This window comes from Pleurodeles waltl, chromosome 7 (assembly GCF_031143425.1).
Source record: "Pleurodeles waltl isolate 20211129_DDA chromosome 7, aPleWal1.hap1.20221129, whole genome shotgun sequence".
NCBI lineage: Eukaryota > Metazoa > Chordata > Amphibia > Caudata > Salamandridae > Pleurodeles > Pleurodeles waltl.
The window spans coordinates 407,093,519-407,116,573 of NC_090446.1; the positions used below are offsets into that span (position 1 = coordinate 407,093,519).

Below are 23,055 nucleotides of genomic sequence, written 5' to 3' on the forward strand. Positions count from 1 at the left end.
GCTGCCCCATTGTTGTTCCGTTGTGGGCAAGGAGCCCATTTCTGGTTCCTTGGGAAGGGGCAGAGGAGATTGCGGAGGTTGTGGGTGAGTGCAGGTGGCCCGCCCACAAATTTCAGACTTCCTGGCCGGTCCTCTGCAGATTCGTGGTTTGGTGCGGCGTCTTTGGCTTCTGGGAGCTGCGCCACATAATATTGCAGCTGGTGATCAAGAGCACAGTGAAATCGCTGTAATTTTACTACCACCGCCTCGCCTTACTACGTTTAAAGAAATCTTATAGGCCTGCACAAAGGTTGTGGGCGATATATCGACGATACAGGGTAGCATATTCTTCTTTCATATCCTCAGTTTAAAGAGCCATAGAAGCCACGAGAGAGGTGTTGGTGGCTTGACACTGAAAGGACTGGGATCTAACGCGCGGAGGACAAAATGACGGCTAAAAAATTGAGATCCGGTCGTCTGGTTTTGGGGAGATTATGTTCAAAACAAAATCGAATCCATTGCGCAATAAAGTTTTAAATACCTCAGGCCTAAAATGGCAAAATCACATTTTCTCCCTATGGCATAAAGAGAAGGCTCCCCTTATTCCTTCTAAGCCGGAATCTTTAGATCAAAAGGGTTTTTCTTTACCAGAGCAACCCCTTTCCACATGTCCATGTCACAAGGAATCAGCCCTCGCACATGTCTTTGCTGATCTAAATAAGAGCCCAGCTTTGTCTCATACATCTTCCTCCATTCGTGAGCCTGTGACTTGTTGCACAGTCTCTTCACCTGCTTCAGCTATAACTCATTTACTGAATCATGACGTGATCAGCTTACCCCCGCCAAAGGAACCTTCATCTCAGAATTCTGGCTCTGTTGCTCTTTTTTCATTTACCAACCAGGTGAATCTTCCCATGGATTTCACCCTCCCTGATCCAGACTTAGAACTTATCCAAAGATATTGATCTCATCAGGAAGCTGCTCCTCCCCTGCCTTCGCCTCCCTCTCTACCCAAGGGATTAGGGCTTTTTAGTAGTACACTCTCCAACCACTCCTCTTTTTGTTCTCACCTTTCAGTAACACCTGATCTGAGCCTAAACATTAATCCCTTAAGCAATAATCTTGATCAAAAGACTTTTGTCTCCTCTTCTCTCTCAAGCCTAGAGTGTCTTCTATCCTCCATTTTGAAACTTTTAGAAAAATTGGTTGGCGGGTCCGATTGTATTTTCGACTCCGTAACGACCATTTTAAAAGAACTTGCAACTAGCAATGGAATAATTCCTAGTTTCCGCAAGCAGCACTGCAATGATCTCCTAGAACGGAATCACACCGGTATTGACTTTTGTTCCCAGGCTGGAGCTCTCCGCAGGTGGGACAACCCCCACGTCTCATGCCAATTGAAAGCCCAGTTAACTCCATCAGATTTGTACTGAGAGACTTTACAACAGAGACAGACACTAAACCGGTCTGCAAAAATCCCGAGACGGCTATGTTCCAATCCTTAAAGCTCGTTTAAAGGCTAACATCTTAACTAGTACCTCAGCCTCCAATACATAAAAAGAAAGAAAAAAATGGCCTAAAAAATCAACCCGGAGACATCCCAAACAAAATGTCAGAGAAAGCTATGTTTTTACAAGGTACAATCTGGCCTGCAAGATTCCTTAATCCAGGAGGATCCAGCTTTACATTCTTGCCTCGCACCTTCCGCCTCTCTGTCAACGTGCAACCACCACCCACTATCGACATTTCCGGAACAGCCAACCAAATTTCAACCAATGAGCCAACTACCTTTCAATCAACTAGGTTATCCCCTTGCTCAATCCTTCGAAGCCACCACAGGTCCTACACCCGCCCAGACCTGGCTGCAACCTGTTTCAATAGGACAGGGTCGCTACCCTGTGGACACCTTAACATTAGATTTCATGCTCTTATTTGACAAAGATCTTTTCTTAAACAGATCTTAATTGTTAAAATGTTTCTCCAGTATTGAATCCCTAAGAATGATTGAAAGTAAAGACATACATTTGGTTTTCTTGAAGGTCGCAGATTCTTGTCTGTCGTCACGTGTATTGTTTTTCTCCAATTTGACCGTTAACAAAATACTAACCAATTTGGAGTCTTTACAACGTAAAGGTATTGATGTAGTTCCTGTTTTGAGCGAGATGGCTTTAAGGCTAACCAAGCAGGATCTCTAACTTTCCGATGGTGTGTGGAAACCTCTCCCCTCAGACATCCCTTTGGTTAAACAGGACATAAACTCTCACACTTACCAGGACCTAAAAATTCACCTGGGGGCCTGCGGCCTGGAAGTATTATTTGGGGACACTCCTGTTTGTCCACCTACTGATTTAAGTATCAACCCCCACTCTTGGAATTGGTTACCAGCAGTTCTGAGTAGTTCTACTACAATCTCTAGACCAATAGCACCTCTAATGTAGCAATGAGCGTACCTTTGTATCCTGGAATGTGGCAGGTATAAAGTCTAAAGGGGAAAAAATAGATTTTTCTGAATTCCGATATAATTTGTCTCCAAGAAACCTGGTTTATTGGGGAGCTTCAGCTTAAAAATTAATATTCCTTTTGTTGTAAGGCCTCCCCCTCAACGAGGGGTCACGCAAAGGGGGAGTTGCATGTTTGCTATCGAATAGACTACATTGGCACCATGAATGCTTTAGGGATTCCAGTTATTTGTTTTTAGCAGTAACATTACACCGCATTGAAGTTGGAAACAAAGTAGTCTTCCTCACTTTAATTCTTATGTTCCGCCCGGTGTCCCTTTTTAATATTCTCCTATTGAAGGTTTTTCTTTACATAAAGGAACTTTATGACAGGGACCCAAAAGCCCAAATCATATTGGAAGGAGACCTAAATTGTAAGATTTCTAACCCGGGGCTTGCATACTTCTGGGATTTGTTAAAGGAAGAAGCATTTAGATTGCCGCCTTGTATTTCCCCCCCCAAAATAAAGTCTGATAAGCGTGGGAGGCTCTTTCTAGAATATTTGAGAGAGAATGATTGTGTGATTGCTAATGGTAGACTTCCATCTGACTCTCAAGCCCATCCGACCCATAAATCACCTGGGGGTGCCGCAATCCTGGACTATGTGGTAACAAACTACCAGTCTTTCTCTATACTGTATTAAAGGATTTATTAGTAGTACAGACCACCCTTAGTGATCACAATGTTCTGGTAGTATCTCTTGATTTGAAGGCGCAACGTTCTGATACGTGGAGTCTAGCAGGGCAGCATCCCCAGCTAAGCGTTAAAAATGGCAGAACATAATGGTCCGCAAATAGTTTTAAGGGGCTTAAAGGTATTCTGGAACGTACCTTGATTGACCTTGGTAGCTTGGTAGGGAACGAAATGGAGTTTCATTTGTTTCATGCAACTAGTTGCTTCAATTTCTAGTCAAAAGCCTCTGAACAAATGCAAAACCCTCCCCCCTTTTATTAGTAAACAGAGAAATAAACGCTCTAATCCGTAAACAGTATAGGAATCCTACACCCATGAGGCAATCCCAGTTAGACATTCTAAAAAGAAAGATAAGGATATTAAGAGCACGCCTAAAAAGGGTCGCCACAGATAGATCCTGGGTCGCAATAAGAGAAGCAGCCTTTTCCGGCCATACTAGGCGGTTTTGGTCCCTGATTGCCGAAGGGTGCAGTTCTAGAACCAAACCCCTCCCAATAGCTATTTGTGAGTTAAGCTGGTCAACATTTCTATCCGTTCTTTATGCCTCTAATGGTACTACTGTGGATATCCCTCTAACCAGATCAGATTCCCAATACTCATATCCAACCCTAAAAGAAATTCAGACTACAATAAAAGGAATGCGTAGTTCCGCAGCAATGGGACCTGATGAAATTCCAGTATTGTTAATAAAACATGACATATCCTCCTGGTGCAAGATTTTATTTCCGGTGTTCCAGCATTGTTATGAAGTCAGGGATGTTCCCCATTCTTGGAAGGGTAGCGTTATAGCCCCCTTGTATAAAAAAGGGGATCAAAACTGTCCTATGAATTACTGACAGATTGCACTATTAGATTCGGTCGGAAACATTTTTGCTAAATTCCTGCTGTCACAGATGACTGATTGGGCAGAAAGGTGCAAAATTATTCCCTTAGAGCAGTCAGGTTTTAGGAAAAATCATGGCACAATTGACAACATTTCCATTTTGCAAGTAATTAATTAAAAATATGTCTCTCTGAAAGGGGAACAAATCTATGCAACCTTCATAGATTTCTCCACAGCATTTGATAAGGTTGACTGTGTTCTGTTACGGAAGAAGCTTTTAAGATTAGGCATGCCCAGCCCCCTCTTTGACTTCGTGGTTGCTCTTTACTCCTCCACCTGGTGCAGACTTTTCCTAGGGGGTGAACTAGGTCGATCCCATGTAATACTAACTAAAAACAGCCTAAAACAAGGATGGATGTTAGCTCCACTGTTATTTTCTCTGTATCTTTCAGACTTACCAGCACATTTAACTTCATGTGAGGGTTTTGCTCCCAAATTAGGAGGCAGATCATTATGCTGCCTACTTTATGCAGATGACATAAACATTTCAGATCATACCCCAATGGGGATTAATAGGCTAAAGCCCTGGAGCAATATTCTGAAGTGCACTTTTTAAAGATAAATTGCTAAAAAAGTTAAATCTTGTGCTTTCATGGGAACAAAAAATTAAAGTACAGCAATTTTAATTGGACCTTGGGAGCTCAGCAGCTTGAAAGAGTAACCTCTTAAACATTTCTTGGTAAAATTGTCTGTGGGAATCTCAGAGAAAGAGAGCATATTGAGCATAATCAAAGAAAGGCCCAATCTCAAGCCAATGGTTTGAATACCCTCTATAGAAAAACGGGCAGAAGGCATTTTAAGCATCTCTTACAGGTATATCGGGTAAAGATACCTCCATCGTTACTGTATGGCATTGAGCATATTGCAGTTTCTAAGTGGATCTTTCTCGACAAACTCGAAGGACGTGTTTAAGAAATATTTTAACCGTAAACTCTGCCTTCTCTGCACTGTTATTAAGACTTGAGTTGGGCCTGCTTAGTGCTTTTATTCAAGGCCTGGCCGCAATAATCCGTTGGATGTTTAATTTGATGATGAGCTGTAACAACTCCTTGCGGTCACTGCTAAAAAAAAGAAATATTAGCTAGTCACAAAGTAAAATATACCATCAGTAGGAATTTCTTATATGCCATGGATCTCTTACAACCAGATCCAGCTGCAATTTTTACCCTCTCACCAGCACAGCTTGAATTCGCTCTCAGGGAAGCAACTTGGGCAGTGAGTTTCAGCCAGGATAGTCGGGTCTGTAAACATAGACAGAGTTTCCATATAATAGCTGACTCTTTAAGGCCAGGGGTCAGGCAGCCGTACCTTATCTGGAACTTGCCTCATGGGGTGAAAAGATTTTGGCTCCTGCTGCAACAGGGGTAACTTCCCCTGAACACATTACAAGCAAAATGGTTTGGCTCCTCCGCTATTTGTAATCTATGCTATAATGGCGTTCAGGATTTGACGCATGTTGTCTTAATTTGTTCCATCTTATTGCATTATCGTCGCAAGTGGCTGCGCCCCATCTGTCTATCTCCCTCACTCAGATCTGCATCAAATTTATTTCAAGCCTTATTTATTCCACCTAATGAAATGTTCTGTGCTAGAGTTTTCAACTATTTTAAGTGTTTTATAACTTTGTATTAATTTATTTCAGACTATCAAAGTTTAATTCAAATGTTATTTCTTATATTTCTTCTCATTGTGTATTTATGTTTTTATCTTATGTGGATCTCCATCGGAGTTCCGTAACATAATAAACTTGAACTTGGTGGCTGTAAAAGCACACAAATAAAGAGATCATCTTTAGAACCAAGATTATGTTTGTTGCATTATTCTGAATAACATCAGTGCAAATTTACTAACTCTATGTTAAACAGATTTTTTTTTTTTTTTTGTAATGCATATTTTTTATTTAATAATGCAAATAACTGCTTACTATTGGTTGATCCAGTGACTTACAGTCAACACGTAATCACTTCTCATGTTTAGTCCTTAAATCGTTTGATGGCAGACAGACAGTACTCTGTATTTATTGAGCTGTAAAGCGTTTTTAATACTTGTTTTCTATTCCTCTGTCTGACAGGGACCGGATTAAGTCTATGTTCTACCATGCATACAACAATTATCTTGAAAACGCCTTCCCATATGATGAGCTTCGACCCCTTACGTGTGATGGTCAGGACACCTGGGGAAGGTACTGTAAAAATGATGAGTGAAAGAACGATGACATCACTTTATTTTCTCATGTAATAAAGATTCTAACTCTGCTCGCAGTAGTCTATTCATAACAAAGCTGTGTCAATTGCCTCTGGAATTTAATTTAATTTGTGTACTGTCAATGATAACATTTATTATCATACATCAGGTCAATATATGCGTGTAAACATTGGAAGATGAAATGTATCAGACTGGGGTTATTCCCGTGATCAAGGTTTTTTTTTTTTTTTTTTTTTCTTTTTTTTTGCAGATACATATTTATAATTTTCAAAATTCTAACCAGCACATCATAAGGAGTTTGGAAACTTAAAAGCACATAAACCTCCATTTACGGTGGCTCAGCTCAGTATTTTGGATAACGTATGCTTGACTTTGTTTTATACTTGATTCAACTGTAAATAACATTTACATACACTGTACACCCACCACTGTATGTCCTCTTTCCTGCAATCATAACTGTATTGCCTTTAGCTGGCATGATTTCACTCTTTTGTCTGATTTCATCCCACCTTGTTCAATAATCTTGTTCACTTTTCGATAGTGGGTGCTAATTCTTTTCACCATTTCAGACTGTTTTCTTTTTAGAATTAGATTACATACTGTATATAGAAAGAACTGTTTGATGCTATTTGCTTTGAAAAGCTTTTCACTGGGAAAAGAAGAAAAAAAAATAAGATCTTAGGCACTCGAGGAATCACTGAACCATTGATTCTGTTGACTTTAAGGAAATTACATGAGGAGAGCTTTGCTTTAATTATGTTGGTCTCCATGAATACTCTTAAATACAAGAAAACAATAGTCCTCTTGTTCCATGTGAACGAAGTGAGTCAATGATCTTAATTTGGGACTACAATTTTATCTTTGTATTCTCGGTTTGTTCACACGACCACTGCCCTGTAGCTAGTGGTATATATCATTTGCAACAGAATAGTGACTTACAAAGTCAGTATTAGAGGTAGTCTCCTTCCTTTGGTTTTGCATCATCCTGATTCAGTAACTAAAATGTTTGTAATGCTACCATCATCTGGCCTTTTCAGTGTTCGTTCTAGTTTTTGGAGTAATTAAACAGTGTACTGCACTACTAAAAAGGATTGGAAGACATTGTATTTATCACTGCCCACCTTTCCAGCATTATCCAAATAGTGAGGAAAATGATGATAGCTAAAACTTGTACCTAAGAGGTTATACATTAGAAGTGTGGTAACCTGATGATTAAGACTCTCTTCATTAATATGCATTTGTCCTTTAAAGGAAAGGAAGGGACTTGTGCTTAGACTCACTCTTTGAGACAATGAGACCCATTAAACACATTAAAGACCTCTGTCAGGAGGGGAAGCAAGCAATACACGAATATCTTATAAAAAGTTGAGTGAAGCCATCCGGTCCGCTGGCCTTGGTAAACCTTACACCTCTGATCACTTGAGTCTCCTCCTTAACTGAAGATGGAGTTAGAATCTACACTTCTGTAGCTCTAAGTTATCGTAGGTATATGGAGAGCGAATTGCAGATTCTGGCCAGCTTACTCTGCTGCTTACAGTTTGTGATAAAAGGATTGGAAAGGGGGAAATTTCCTTTCCTCCAACACCAGCACTACTCCGGTTTCATCTTTCACCTGCAAAATAACACAATGGGCTTAGCGAATGCACAGCATATTAGCCGGTAATCTTCTTGTTTTATTTCCATTTTAGTAATGGCACATGTAGGGGGCTGGCTCAGTATATGCTGAGGTACCCTGTACTGAGTCCAGGCAACCCTTAGTGAAGGTGTTAGTAGTTCCAAATAACCAAAACTGTCATAGGGTAGCCGTGGAGAGCAGCTCGGGCTTATCGGAAAGGGTGTAAAGCAATTGCTAATACCACAACAGTCAGTCAGTGTTGTTCACACAAGAAAGAACCACACCAGTGTTAGAAAAAATAATGTATTATTTATTAAAACACAGGCACTAAACTAATTTGGTATATCACCTAACTGGCGATAAATACACAGAAAAATATACTTAGAAACAGATAAGTAAAGGAATAAAATAACATGGGCCCCTATTAGGCCGGCCAAAATCCTATACTAAAAAAAAATGGGATGAGAAAGTCACAACTAACTAAGACATCCAAGGATCTTGCGGACTTGGGAAGTACTAAAACACCAGAGGTAAGAAACTTCGTTTCCCCCGGCGCCCGTTTGCAGAGATGTTACCAGGAGGAAGTCGCGGTTAGAGGTTTTGTGTTTCAGGACCCTTCCCAGAAGACCCTGAGGAAACCTGTTAAGTCCAGGAAAGTTCAAGAGTGCCCCCCCCCCCCCCCCCCCTCACCCCAGATACCCAGAGAAATGAAGTACTTACCAGTGAGCCCCGGTGCATAGGGGTGAAGTCTTGTTAGAACCTCCAGTTGAAGTCAATGGGTACCTTGGCTGCTATAGTGTCCTGTGGACCGGGTTCGGTGGAACCCAGGCATGGTTTTGGGATGATTGGGGACAGAGTCCAAAATCACCTGGAGCCGCCCAGGGGGTGCAGGAGGGCAATGCCCACCCTTCCCTTGAATACTTCACTGTAGGATGGAGACCTTGAAGATGCAGCTGTGGAGTCCAAGCAATGCTGAGGGATCTCTGGAGTCACCCATGAGCTATCCCACACCAGTTGTCTAATTGTAGGAGTGTCATTGGCCAGCAGGACCACCAACAAGCTTTGGCAAATGCAAAAGATGTGGTGCAAGAAGAGTTGCAGGAGTGGGGCCCAACAAGATCCCAGGGACTCTGCCTTTACAGGTAAGTCGGGGCCAGCCCTCAGCAAGAAGGAGGGCCAGCAGTAATCAATGGAGACCCCCAGGAGGACCCTCTGGCAACAGTCACAGGGAGTCGCGAGGAGGTCTCTGCAGCACAACGAAGATTGATGCCAACGTTGCATGCGTTGCAGGGAGGACATCGGGCTTCGGAGCTGTGTGATTCTTAAGGCTGGGCCTTCTTGGAGCTAGGAGGTCTTCAGACTGAAGAGCCAACTAGCCTTGGCAATGACAAACACAGACATTGCACAGGGGGTCCATCTAAGCCGATTCAACGAAGGACAACAATCTTCCAGATTGCAAAGACGATAGGTCAGATCGCTGGAGAGCCACAGAACCACCACCTGTGTTGCAGAGCCTTGAAGAGTCTGTGGGACAGCAGGATCCACAAACCGGATGTTGAGGTTCCTGCAGAGGAGTGTCTCCCTCACTCCAAGGGAGATTCCTTCTTACTGTCCTTAATGGAGGCAGAGTCCTTGACTCTGGAGGATGCATGGCCACGGAAGTAGCAGTCCTTGCAATATTCAGGGACAAAGTTGCAGTAGGAGACCTCCTACCAGTTGTAGTCTTGTCTTGGTTCCTGGTAAAGTCCAGCAGCAGAATCTGATGTCCAGCAGCAGACGTGTCTTGAAGAAGAATCTTGCAGAATAATCTAGGGTCCCACCCTCAGGGAAGCCCTTAAGTAACCCATTAAGGGGGTTGGACAGCTTCTGCAGCGAGCCACCTATCCAGGAAGTAGTGAGGAACGCTACTCTGGTGGACTGACCAGTCAGATGCTCCCAGGGGCCGCCTCTTATTTCCAAGATGACAGAATCAAGTGGCCACTTGGCAGAGCTCTGGGCACCTCCCTAGGGGAAGAGCTGGACAGAGGGGTGGTCAGACCCCTGTCCTTTGTGTGGTAAGTATAATATGTTTTACTTTGTAGGACATGTTTTTGGACTGTTTTTCACAGTCGTGTTGTGTTTTTAAATGTCACCATTATTTAAATGGACGGGGTATACCTGTTATAGTTATTGACTGTTCATTAATGACTTGTTCGGTTTGTGCGTATGGTAGTTGGAGTCAGATCAAGTGGTTACGTGGTCTATTTCAGCGGTGAGATGGGAAAGATTTCAGGAGCATTGAAAGACTATCTATTGATTTACACCTAATTCTGCACTTTAGCTTTTTTCTTTCAGAGTAACAGCACACGCATCCAATAATGCACATTTTTAAAATATTTTTTTGGTTTGACATTGATTGTGCATGGACTTTGTAGTGTAATTAGTTGTGATTTGTTTGATGGGGGTTCTTGGTTATTTACTGCATGGATTGTATTGAGCCTGTGGTTAATTTGTAATGTTTACTTACATTTCAAAAGGTTATCCATGGTTTGATTGGATCTTTTTTTATATTGTAGTTACCCCTGACGAAGGGCTTCCTACCCGAAATGCATTGGGTGAAATCTTGAGTTACCCAGGATGAAAAGTAAATTTTAACATGCTGCAGAAAAAGGCCTGGATGGGCATTTTTTTTAGTATTTAATGTTTGGCATCGCACTGCTCCTGTGTGAAGTTCATCAATCATTGAAGAATGTTGGAATACATTTGGAGTAAAATGGTTTACTTGGAGTGGATTTTTGTTTCTTGATTTCTGTGGCTTATTCCTACATGGCTGTGCAGCTTGAGTCTGGTGTTAGACAGTGCACCGGCCAGTTTTGATCCCCTGGGGTGCCAATGCCCTGGGTACCCAAGTACTAAATACTAGAGACTTACAGGGGTACACCAGCATGCCAATTGTGCGGTGTAAGAGGTACTTTCCAACCAAATTTAGGTGAGAGAACACCAACACTGGAGACCTGGCTAGCAGGATCTCAGTGTACTACAGTCAAAACACACTGACACCAGACAAAAAGTGGGGGCAACCATGTCAAAAAGATCTTCTTACCTACAATACATAACCAACCTTTGTATTATATACTTGGCTCTGTAATTTTCTACGGTACAATTCTGTCTTCTCAATGCTGTTAGTTTACTCCGTTACATTCTGGTTGATGCACCTTTGCTCCTATCTTACACTTCCTACAGTTCTTCTGTAAGCCTCAGTAGTAGGACTTCTCATCTTTAGGTGGGCTACTTCCCTAAGAATAGTGCCTCTCAGCTTATCCTTAAGGATGTATTATAGGGAACATGTCTTCCATTTCAGAGGCCCCACCTTTGTCATGTCAGTTTGAAGACGTGTTATTGAACTTGCGACAAGTGATGAATTGCTGTTTCATCAAATGCACGTTTTTGGCATGTGCTTTTATTCTGTAAATATGTAAATGAATATGTCATGAAGTTTTGATAAGCAAGACCAATCAAAAACGCATTCAGTGATTTAGTCATTGTTTATTTAAAAAAAAAAATATATATATAAAAAAAAAAAAAAACTGGAACTGTCATAAATCTTACAACTATTTTTCCTCCACGCTTCTAGTGTTTCATCTTTTTTAATCATTTGCTTTTAGGCTTCTTATTTTTAGTTTTAGGTTCTTAAAAACATACAGAACAGGCTCAATGTAGCTGCAGGTTCCATTTTAGTCTAGCCTGCTTGTTTTCCTGTGGCCCAGAAACTGCATGTCATCATCTTTCATAAGATGTGTGAAAGCATGAGGAAGCCATTTTTAGGTATGTAGTAGACACTGGTCATCTAAACAGTGTCTTTGTAAACACCTAAAGTGACATAAGTTTGATACAAGATTAGTGTTATCTGTATCTAAAGGTCAGTCAATGAACACCTAATGTAAATAAGCTAAAAATGATGCGAATGATATTGGACTTTTTACAGAATTGACTTAATTTTGTCTGCTCGATCATTGGCCTGTCTATCTCTGACCTAGATACAACATGTCATTGTCTTTCTAGGAACGAGTCTAATTATCTAGACCATTACATAGATATAAACACCTAATGTCACTTCAGTCTGGGACAAGGCTTTGTTATCTGTATTTCAAAGTTAGATAACAGCAGTAACCTAACAATGTATTCTGAATTGTTGTATCATTACTATATTTGTCTATTATAATGTGTCAAAGACACATATTGATGCAAGCAGGTTATGTCCAACATACCTAAGGTTATATCAGAAATTCCCCATATCGGATAAGCCACAGTATAAAACGCCGATCAAGTGACATCTTTACCCAAGTCACTAGTGCAGATCAGATGAGCACAGCACCAGAATCCATCTTGACTGAAGAAGCCTCCAGCAAGACTCTGCAAGGCATTCCATTTTGCCTTCATGAACTGGTTCCAGGATTGTATTCTAATGCAGACGTAATTTCCTAGCTCTCGGCCTTATGCTAGAAATATCTGAGAAGCTATTCCAAACAGACAACAAACCCTGTTGTTCAGGTATGCGCACCACCTCTAAAACTTAGGCTTATTTATTATTCTGCTAGAACTAGCATAGTGATTAGATATAGCACAATGAGGGCATTAAGGGGTATAAATTATGATGTTAAAATGTTTTTTGTTTCCGATTTCACTGCTGTTGAAAAGTTTAGTTACTTCTTATTTTCTATATTATTACCAATATTGTATGCTCTAGACATATATAATTTATTTCTAGTGCTCTTAAATACGTAAATCATTATTGAAGGATCAATGGGATTACCAATTCTCCCTGTTAGGAAACCAAAAGCATTGACACTACCTTAATTATGCACTAGGTTGGGTTCTGTTGGGCTACAATAACCTGTCTTTTCCATTCAGTGCAGGTGCAATGAACTTTATTCGCTCGGGTCTCCTGTGGGTGTGAAAACAAACCTTGTAGACCTGAACCAGAGACTCAGTTTACGCAACAGATGTACCAGATGATGATCTTGCAAACCTCTTGTGTACAGTTCAGGGAGATGAAATGCTAATCTGGTTTTTCACTGCTTCTATTGCCTCTGTGTTCTTGAGTAAGGATTTGTTTAGCTTCCAGCTACTTATGGTTGTCCTGATCTTAGAAATGCAGTTGAAACTCCCATCCAAAGGGTTGTGGTCATAAAGCTTCTATTACCTTTGATTGGCTGTGTCTAGCAGGTTGTTGTTCTATAAGCAAATAATCTTGGTATATTCATGATGTACTGCTGAAAAGTGGAAGATATTTGAATTGAGAGGGTGTTAATGGTGGCAGGCATCTTTCAGATCTTGGTCTTCTAGTCATTGTTTACAGTCCATAAACATTGCTGGTGTCCCTCCTGACTTTTATTTGGATCTATCCTACTTGGGCCACATGGCAAATTAAGATTACCTTCAATAATCTGTGACCCTGAAGAAAAGGTCACTATCTAGTGAGTGGCACTTAAAAAAAATAAAATAATTCTTGCCCTTGATTGTGGGCATCCACAGATGATACCGACAATTGTTGGCCATTCCAGCTCATGTTGGTCACCACCCATTAGCATTCCTTGATCCCTGCCTGTCAGATTTAATGACCAAGCAGCAGGGGTCCACATGTGCCCCTTCTGCTGCTGCTTTCCTCAAAGATGAAAAAAGTATTGCTTTTAGAGCTGGCAGGATCGCAACATTTCTAGTCTTTTGTATGAAGTGAATTTCTGGGAGAAAAGACGTGTCTGCCTTCAGGTCTTCTACTTCCTGCAGAAGTAAGGCACTTAACTGGGCTACTTAAATACTTGTTTCAGTAAGTAGTTACTCAATACTGTTTCTAGTTCTAAATTCCATGATATTGCTTGGGTTGCAAGAAATATAATAATGAAGACTAAGTATGTGTGGGTGTCTGAGCATGTCAACACCAATAAATCAAACCCACGCCTAGTAACCAAATCTCAAGTACCCCCCCTATCTGAATTAAGGCAGACAACCTTTCTGGGGTATGTCTCCTGAAAAAAAAAAAAACCAGTCTCCCCTCATTAAAGATGGTGAAAATCCAATGGGAATTGGGGTGTGCTCTGTCCCGCCCATCAACGTCTTTGTGGCAAATGGCTCGGGTGGTAGGTCTGCTATCGCCCTCACATTACAGAGCACTTCAAAGGCTTTTCACCTCTGCAGGGGACTCGAGTATGCAATGCAAGTTCCATTGACCGAGCAAGTCCGAGAGGAGATGCATTGGTGGCTAACCCACATGGAGGCATGGAATGGAAGAGCCATTTTCGGCTCCGCTCCACATTTGATGATAGAGTTTGACGCAAGTAAGTCTAGATGGGGTGCTTGATTTGGAGACTGCCTGTAGTTAACGGCAGGTTCATTGACAGTCCAGTGCTGGAACAAGTGTACTGTTATGTTCTCCTGAAGATGGACAATATATCCACTGTCTGGTATATCAACCACTTAGGAGGCCCCAAATCCAAACTACTGGCGACCTAGCCAAGCAATTTTGGACTTTGAATGTTCCAACATGAATGTGGCAGTTGGATCCTCAGATATTCAGACTGATCGACAACTGTTGGGGTCCATTCACTGTGGATCTTTTCACATCACATCCGGACCACCAGGTGGATCAGTACTTCAGCTGGAGACCGGATCCTGAGGCGACAGGCATCTTCTCACAGGAGTGGTTGAGGAGTTGGGGGTGGGGGGGGTGTTATGCCTTCACCTCCATTTGTGATGATCACAAGGCTATCAACTCTGGTGAGGCGCCAGCAGGCACAGATATTCCTCATCACGCCTTGTTGGAGATTGCAAGTATGGTTCTGGAACTTTCTTGGGATTTTCCAATCCGACTAGCCCACGCACTGGATCAGCTTCGGTATCCACTCTGGAATCCTCATCTGTTAATTCTTCAAGGCAGGTTACCCCTTAGGGCGTAGAGGTTTACAGGGAACACTGGAAAATCTTTGGACTTTCAGAGGAGGCTGAAAGTATGTTGGCTGCAGCATGGGCAGACCGTACCACCAAGTGCTACAAATCAGCATGGATGAGATGGGTTCATTAGTGTGTACAAAGATGTTGTGATCCCATGGGCACCAATATTTTCCAGATTTTGAATTTTCTGGCATTGCAGGGTCTAGCCTACCGAACGATCTACACCTTCAAGTCAGCAATCTCAGTGGGCCATATTCCAATTCAGGGCTATCAGGTAGGTGAACATCCCTTGGTGTGCAAACTCATGAGGGGTCCGCTTGGTTCTTCCACCAGAATCACATCTATGGGACCTGCGCCTCTTTCAGGCTTGGACTAGAAATTATTTTCTCTCTCGTAAACAAATCTCTGGGAAACTGGCCATGCTCTTATGTCTCCTTTCTTGTTTCAGAGTTTCCGATGTCCAGGCTTTGGATCTGACAGGTAGGGTCTTCACCCCAGAAGCAGTTATGTTCATGTAGGATGAAAACTAATTCCAGGATGATCTCCTCTCCGTTGTTTGATAGGTTACCAAAGTTGTGTGAGGTCAGGTGTGTGAAGGCCTCTGAGAATGACGGAGTAGTTTTGCCCTCCCAGGGAGCAGAAGTTACTAATATCCCTGAAGAGACCTTTCAAAGAGGGGTCCTCTCAAACAGTTGCATGCTGGATCCGTTGAATCATGCAAGCGGCTGGCATAGAAGTGTCACAATTTGGCGCCTACTCGGTCAGAGGGGCAATGGCTTTGAAGGCGTCTACCCTTGGTACACACTTGGAAGATATACTAAATGCAGCTGATTGGTCCTTGAACTCCATGTTCAAAAGGATTTATTTCAATCCAGTTTTGGAAATGGCGTCCTTGGTGGTGGACAAGTTTTGAACTAGCATAATCCTCGCTGCCGGTCTTGACATAGGGCAAAACATTTCCTAGCATTTTTGAAGGAAAGTTTCAAACCTATTAAGGACATGGAGGTGGGAATTATTCCCACGTTTAGTCTCTTGGGATCCTGCCCTCCCTTGGAATATTGATGTTTCAGTCAAAGTATTGATTTCACCATTAGGTATAAGCATAATATATTTAAACCTGTTTTATGGCGATTGTGTATATGTGGGTCTGGGTGGTGCGACACCATGTACCCTGTTGTTCTTGAAAATTGAAGTATGTATTTTCTCATAGATTATCGGGCTATGGATCTCAAGAAGTATGTTAATCTTCCAGGATCAGATACCTCCAGAGGTGACTGAGGAAAAACAAGAGGAATTCAGCATGTTGCAGGAATAAAAGAGGATATGACAAGCAGCGAGGTTCGTTATGATGAGCAGGAGGACAGTTGACGGGCTGATTTTAGTAGTTTTTCCTTTCCCAGGTGTTGCTGGGAAAGGTAATTTATTTACATGTTGAAGTCAGCTGGAGTAATAATAAAGGAGGAAAGATGAGCATAATATTCTTCTCAGTGTCCTTAATAGAATGGAAACTTTCCTTCACGAATGCTAGGAATTTTGTACATTCTGCATCCTATGATGATGCAGTGTGCTATGGTGCCTTCTGGAACCAAAGTCATTGTCATTCACTACCTCAAGGTCCAAAGCAGAATAAATGTCCTTCAGTGAAGAAAAGTCATTCTTCTCACCTTCTCATTTTAAAATCGGCCTGAAGGAAAGGCCCCATCTGAACTTTATCTTTGCTCTATAGGTGATATGTGACATGTTTGAAGTCCTTGCACTCTGTTTAATGCACTGTTGAGACGTCTTGAAAAATCTGCCATTATACGAGATCGAGCACCCTTGTCCCTGAAAATCTGTGTAATGCCGAAGAAGGGAGCACTCAACGGAATAGCCCATTCATTTCTTCTTTGGGCGCCCCAGATGTGGACATTGTTCTTTCAAGGGAGATTTTTGAAATCTTATTTTTGTTCTTGAAGAATTGTATACTGTTCTTATAACTCAGACATCCAGGTCTGAAGGTGCTCAGTCCTCTTGCTTGTCCAGGTTTTCCTCCAGTGTATTTTTTCAGTCTCCCAGTTCAATCAATCAGGAATTTGTAAAGCGCACTACTCAACCGTGAGGGTCTCAAGGGGCTGAAGAGAGGCAGGGGAGGTGCTGATACTGCTTGAACAACCAGGTCTTGAGAAGTTTCTTGAAGGCAAGGAGGTCTTTGGTCTGGCGCAGGAGGGTGGGAAGAGTGTTCCACGTTTTGGTGGCGAGGTACAAGAATGATCAATCGCCGGTTGTAGTTCTGCGGACTTGTGGGACGGTTACGAGGGCGAAGTCGGGGGAGCGGAGATGACTTGTCGGGGTGTAGAAGGAGAGTACTCGGAGTTATTCTGGTTCGGTGTTGTGCAGTGTTTTGTGAGCATGGGGAGAAGTTTGAAGTTGATTCTCTTGTTGTCTGGGAGCCAGTGCAGGTTTTTCAGGTGGTCTGTGATGTGGCAGTGGCGGGGATGTCCAGGATGAGGCGTGCGGAGGCGTTCTGGATGCGTTGTACCCTCTTCTGGAGTTTGGCCGTGGTTCCTGCGTAGAGGGCATTGCTGTAGTCCAGTTTGCTGCTTACGAGGGCTTGGGTGACCGTTCTTCTGGTTTCGGTGGGTATCCATTTGTAGATCTTTCAGAGCATGCTGAGCGTGTTTAAGCAGGAGTTGACTTGCTGAGTCATGGATAGTGAGGGGTCCAGTCAAGAGACATCCTTGCAGATCTCTTTCAGGTCCTTCTAATGATCTGTTGTAACCACAAATATCAAGTTTTAAAGTTCTGGAAAGCTTGGATCTAAAATCTTTAGATGATACCTCTGTATCCACCCTCTGCCAAATCCTCAGATGTTTTAGAAGCGCCATTCATTCTGGTCTTTCACTCATGAGCTGGCGCTCTAGTTTTCTGGTGGCTCCTAATTTGATGGCTGGATCTCTCCTGCGTTGTCTGTCATGGCAAGGGTGAAGGGGTGTATGGTACCGAACAAAGAAAGGCTAACTTTCTAAGTGTAGATAAGTGATAGTCACAAACCTCCCCCTGTCATTCATGCTCTTCTAATGCCCTTAGATGGTAGTGGTGACCCTGGAGGCTCTTTCAGAGGTGAAGGGGCAAGCATATGCCACGAAAAGGGTCAGTGTTGAGATTCTCCCCCTCACCCTCCCCTCCACCTCCGTTCATGTACTCTGTGCTGTACAAGAGAGTATGTCGCAGTGGGGCATTTACAAACATACCTGGGGTTGCTGTATTCTGACTGTCGTCAGTGCTCCAGAATTTCCTTGTCCTGAGTGTGGAGACCCAGAGTGCCGGAGTATTATTGTCTGTGTTGGCGTCGCCTATTATCCTGATTATCGCTGGTCTATCAACAATCACAGAGGTGTTGTGTTGCGTTAGTCGAAGAATTTCATTTCTAAATCAACTTTTTTTTATTTTTTTATTCAACATTTCAGTTAAACCCATCTTCGTGAACTGGCCAACAGCTAAGTATTAAAATGTTAATATTTTTTAAACTAACTATCCCATCAACACACGTCCCCCTTCCCTCCCTTCACTGTGTACGTGTGACCTGTGTTCCCAAAACTTCCACCAGCGTATATACTATAATTTCTGTTTTTTTTCATCAAGGTCTAGTGTGGCCTCCCCTGCCCCATCTGGCGTCTGCCTTTTTGTATCTGGCCCGTAAGGAGAAGAACTCTGATATCTGGGACAGGTGACCTCCTGGAATTCTGAATCCAACTGCCCAAGGCATGGCTTCCAAAGACTGCAAATTGTTCTTCGTTTCCTGCAATTGTCATGGATATCTTTTCCATTCCAAGAAAGTAACTTATCTTCTATATCAGCATTTTAGAGTTGGGTGCTTCCTTTTTTCCACAAAGCCCCAGGTACACTTAACATTGCTGCACATAAGAGCAGGGTTATAAAGCAGCCTCTATTAGAACGAGCAGGGTAGGAGAATGTATCTGCTGTACCCAAAATTACATATGCTGGCATGCAGTACACTTTTATTTTGAACATTAAATCTGTTTCAAATAGGACCTCTGACAAATATCCTTTGAGCTTTGGAGAGTGCTACAGTAAGTGCAAAAAGGTGCCCGTGCCCGCCGCATCCCTTCTAACACTCTGCATTGCAAGGGTTTCTATTACATTTGCACTGAAAACCCTAGTCCCAGCTCTGAAAAACACCTCCTTCCATTCTTTGTCTGTTAGTTGACGCTCCAATTAGGTCTACCGGCGTTTCCGGCCTGTATAGTTACCCATTGTGATTTCGGACCTAAGGAACTTACACATTTCTAGTACTACCTGACAATCCTTTCTGCTATTTCCTTTGATTTTCCCCTTGTGTGACCCAATGACTAATCTGACAGTAACGGAACCGCTGGGTTTCTACAATACCAAACTTTTAAATTTTTTTATTTTTATTTGCTCAAAAGATTTGATTCATTGTACAAGTATTTATCAGTGGTTGAGTCTCCATCAGTGACCTTTGCTGGCTTTGCTGTAGTTGCAGTTGAAGGGCCTGTGCTAGGAAAAGGAATCTTGGTAATGCTGTAATCTTAACAGCCTCAATCATCAAGGACAGACCTCAGTTACAAGACTGCAAATTGGTTTTCTGGGTGCATATGTGGTCCTCGTAATTGGCCTGCACTGTCTTTTCAGGGGTGTAGTATGTTTTTATTCATAGATATGCTGTATATTTTGGGCCCATTCTAGTAGGAATCTGTACTGCAGATCTCGGTTCTGCCAATGAGGGATAGAGAAGCTGAGAACTAGGGAGTTTTTGCAGATTAATCCTAAACCCCAAAATGTTGCCAAAGTTGTTAATTTCTGCCAAACGGGGGCAGTAGAGACGTGTAGGACCATGTCAGGGTAAGCAGCACATCATCCATTAATAAACAAACTTTATGCACTCATCTCCCCCAGTCGAAGCCCTCTAATCTTCCCCAAACACTATTCACCCATGGCTACAAGCAGAGAGGAGTTTGAGACATTGGGTGCCCCATTTTATAGACATGCCGGAAGTCACGCCATTAACAACCTCTCTGGCCACAAGCATCTTGTAGCCACTGAGCACCCATGAATAAAATTGTGATCCAAAGCCAAAGGCCTCTAGTGCCCCCTTAAGTTAGGGCCAGCGCACTCTGTCAGAATCCTTCTCAGCAGCTGTTCACTAGAGCAGATCCTCCTTCTGTGACCTCTGCACTTTATCTAGGTGTGTTGGACCCTTTTGGTGTTATCTGATGCCCATCTGACAGGGATAAAGCTTTCTTGGTCCAGGTCATTGAGGCTCTGCATGTGTGGTCCCATGCTGCTGGTCAATATGGTCCAGTAAAAATCTTCCCATCGCTGTTCAAGAGTGATATTGGGTGGAAGGAGGCACAGGCAGACAAATTCTTCCTTGTTTTCTGCAGAACCACTACTGGCGTTTCTCTCATGATATCTGGTGGAACAAAAAAGTCCCTTGCATGGTGATGGACGTGTACTCCTGACCTGAGGGCCGCTAACTGTTGAGACCTGGATCCTTGGTGCTGAGCTTTGTTGTCATGGGTGACCTTGGATCATGTTTGTGCACGGAATGACAAAGGTCTATCTCATAGACTGCAGGCTTTTTGGGACCAGGAAGGGTTTCCAAAGAGCTGCTCTCATAATGGTGAACAGTTATTGCCTTTGTCACGAGTTAAGTAGCACAAGCTTGGTGGTAGCAGCATACCATGTAGTGATGACTAGAAGTAGATGGGCCTTTTCACTGGAGTAAGGCCTACATCAGGTTAGTATGTATTGATATGCAGTGTGTGTGTGTTATATTCATGTGCTGGTTGTATGTGTGCCTGTGAATGGTACAACAAATAGAAGATTCTGGGTTCCATTTTGGGAGACCCACTGGTTACTGTAGGAGCAAGAGGAGGTAGAGGAGTGGCCCAGACTGATTTGTAGATTGCTGGATTCTATTAGCTGGATGGGACACACTAGAGAAAGGAGACCTAGGCTCTCCATTACACTTCAAAGTGTGCTCTTTGCTTCAGATAGAGGACACTGGAAAGGGGCCAGGGCACATCTCAGGGCCTGAAAAGAGAAACCTAAAGAAAGGGACTGAGACCCTGGAGTAACCTTTTTACTATGGCTAACATTCAGGTGTGAACCTCTGGGTACTCCCATGGCCTGAGGTTGGGCTATAGGATTTGGAGTTTCTCCGTCTGTGACAGACTGCTTTCTGGAGAAAGTGTAGAGGGCACATCAAAAGGAAGAAGACCACCAACATAAACTTAAGACTCCGAACTTCAATCACATTTAGTGTCTGGAAATGGACTTTAAGAAGGGGAGCTTGAGGCCCCCTAAAGGTGACAGCTGTCAAGCAGCCAGCCAGGCTGTATGAGTAGGAGAAGCGCTGCAAGACTCCTGCCTGTGACCAGGACTGGAAGTTGAGGCCTGCCAGTTTTCCAGCTGGGTGAGGGGAAACCAAGACCATTTGCTCTTGGTGCCTGGAGCACCAGTGCCTGCCTGCTTGCCAAGAACAATGTGTCCATGTGAGGAAGAGGAGAGTGCTGGATGGGGCAAGGTTGGTGGAAGATGCTAGTGATTTGATCACTGAAGCCAGGTATGAGAAGATGTCTTGTATGCCGATTGAATTATAGCCTGTGTGCAGTGTAAAGTCAGCAGGGCCACTGTGAAGATTGCGGCCATGCTGATTGGGCCTTAGCCTGTGTGCAGAGTGAGGACGGTGAGGGGGTGGCGGGATAACGGTTGGTAGTTTCCACTGTCACGTGCTGCTTAAGTTAAGTTTAAGGGCAACAGGCACTCTGTTGGGTGGGGGGGGGGCAGTTTGAAATCTGCAATGTGGGGGGGGGGGGAATACATTCAAGGGTTTTGTTGCTTATTTTTTTTTGGGGTGGGGTGAGGCTGTTTTTTAAGGCACTGACATTGGACTCTGGCATGATCATACATTCAGTCCCCCTGCCCCGAACCCCTGAAGGGCGGGCTGGCCAACTGAGCTGCAGCTATACCATGGCTAACCACACACACGGGCAGATGGACTGACAGGCCGACTGTATGGTTACTTTGCTGGAATGTAAATAGCCTGGAAGACAGAATCAAACCAGTCGGTCTACAGTATATTAAGCATCAGGCACCCAGTGTATCCTACTACTGGAGACTCACCTAAAGGGAAACGCATACCAGGCACTAGACAGATAGGGCTACAAATTTGTGGTTCATGTGTGATACACCACAGGCTCGAAAGGGGTGGGTATCTTAATAAAGAAGTCGCTCCTGCTTATGATTCATCAGGTGTGGCTAGACACACATTAGGCACGTTGCCCTCACTGGGAGTTGGGAGGGGATGACCCTCAATGTCTGCTTGGTCTATATCCCACCACATTTACACAAAATTACGCTACGTGAAGCGAGTGCCCTGCTACTGCTGGTTTTTTAAATTACCACGTCATGGAGGGACTAACGGATGCAATGAAACACTACTTTGCAGAGAATGAGATTTCAGTGGACCCTCCTCAGACACTTTGGGAGGAGTACAAGGTAGTAATTAAGGTCAAGCACTTTCGCTTATCGCAGGATATAAGAAAGATTGAGACCCCTGAACATGAAATACAGACGCAGGAGAAAGAACTGCTAGAGCAAGGCAACACTGAAACTAAACATTCCTATTGCGCCAGATGGAGTATAGGGATGTTGCGACAGATGCCGCCTGGATGAGCCACAGGGCGCCAAGCAACACCACCTGTATTAAGTCGGCAATAAGGCAGGGAAGCTATTGGCCTGGTTGGATAACAGGGAGCAGGCCGGTTGCTCAGTGCTGGAGGTGAAGACAAGGGATGATGTGTGGGTGAGAGACCCGCAAGATGTGGCAAATGTGTTCGCTGCCTACTACGCCCACCTGTACTCCCCACCTGTGACAGCCATGGCATATAAGTCTTGGGAATTTTTATTTAATCTGCCTGCCTACCTTGCTGCCTTCAGACCACGATCTTCCTGATGAGATCATCGAAGACGACATACTGAGAGCAATAGTTGATCTTAACTCAGGCAAAGCGGTTGGCCCGAACGGGATATCAATCGAACTATACAAGCGAACGACCCAGATATTGACCCCTTATTTGTTAAGGATATTTAAGGAGAGCCTGCAGTGCGGCGCCCATACCAGAGGCGGGTCACCATAGTGGTTATACCTGACAATTGCATGCCAATATCACTCCTCAATGCTGAGGTCAAGAAATTGACCAATATTTTGGCATCTTGTTTGACCCAGG

The 23,055-nt window shown here is 43.3% G+C and overlaps 1 protein-coding gene across 2 annotated transcripts in view; it reads left to right on the forward strand.

Moving 5' to 3' along the window:
* Positions 1 to 23,055, forward strand: part of EDEM2 (ER degradation enhancing alpha-mannosidase like protein 2) — a 551,481-nt gene that overhangs the window by 61,794 nt on the left and 466,632 nt on the right. For both annotated transcript variants that reach the window (XM_069243891.1, XM_069243892.1), the window contains exon 2: positions 6,125 to 6,235. In XM_069243891.1, the coding sequence (XP_069099992.1) occupies positions 6,125 to 6,235 (111 nt within the window). The remainder of the gene's footprint in view (positions 1 to 6,124; positions 6,236 to 23,055) is intronic.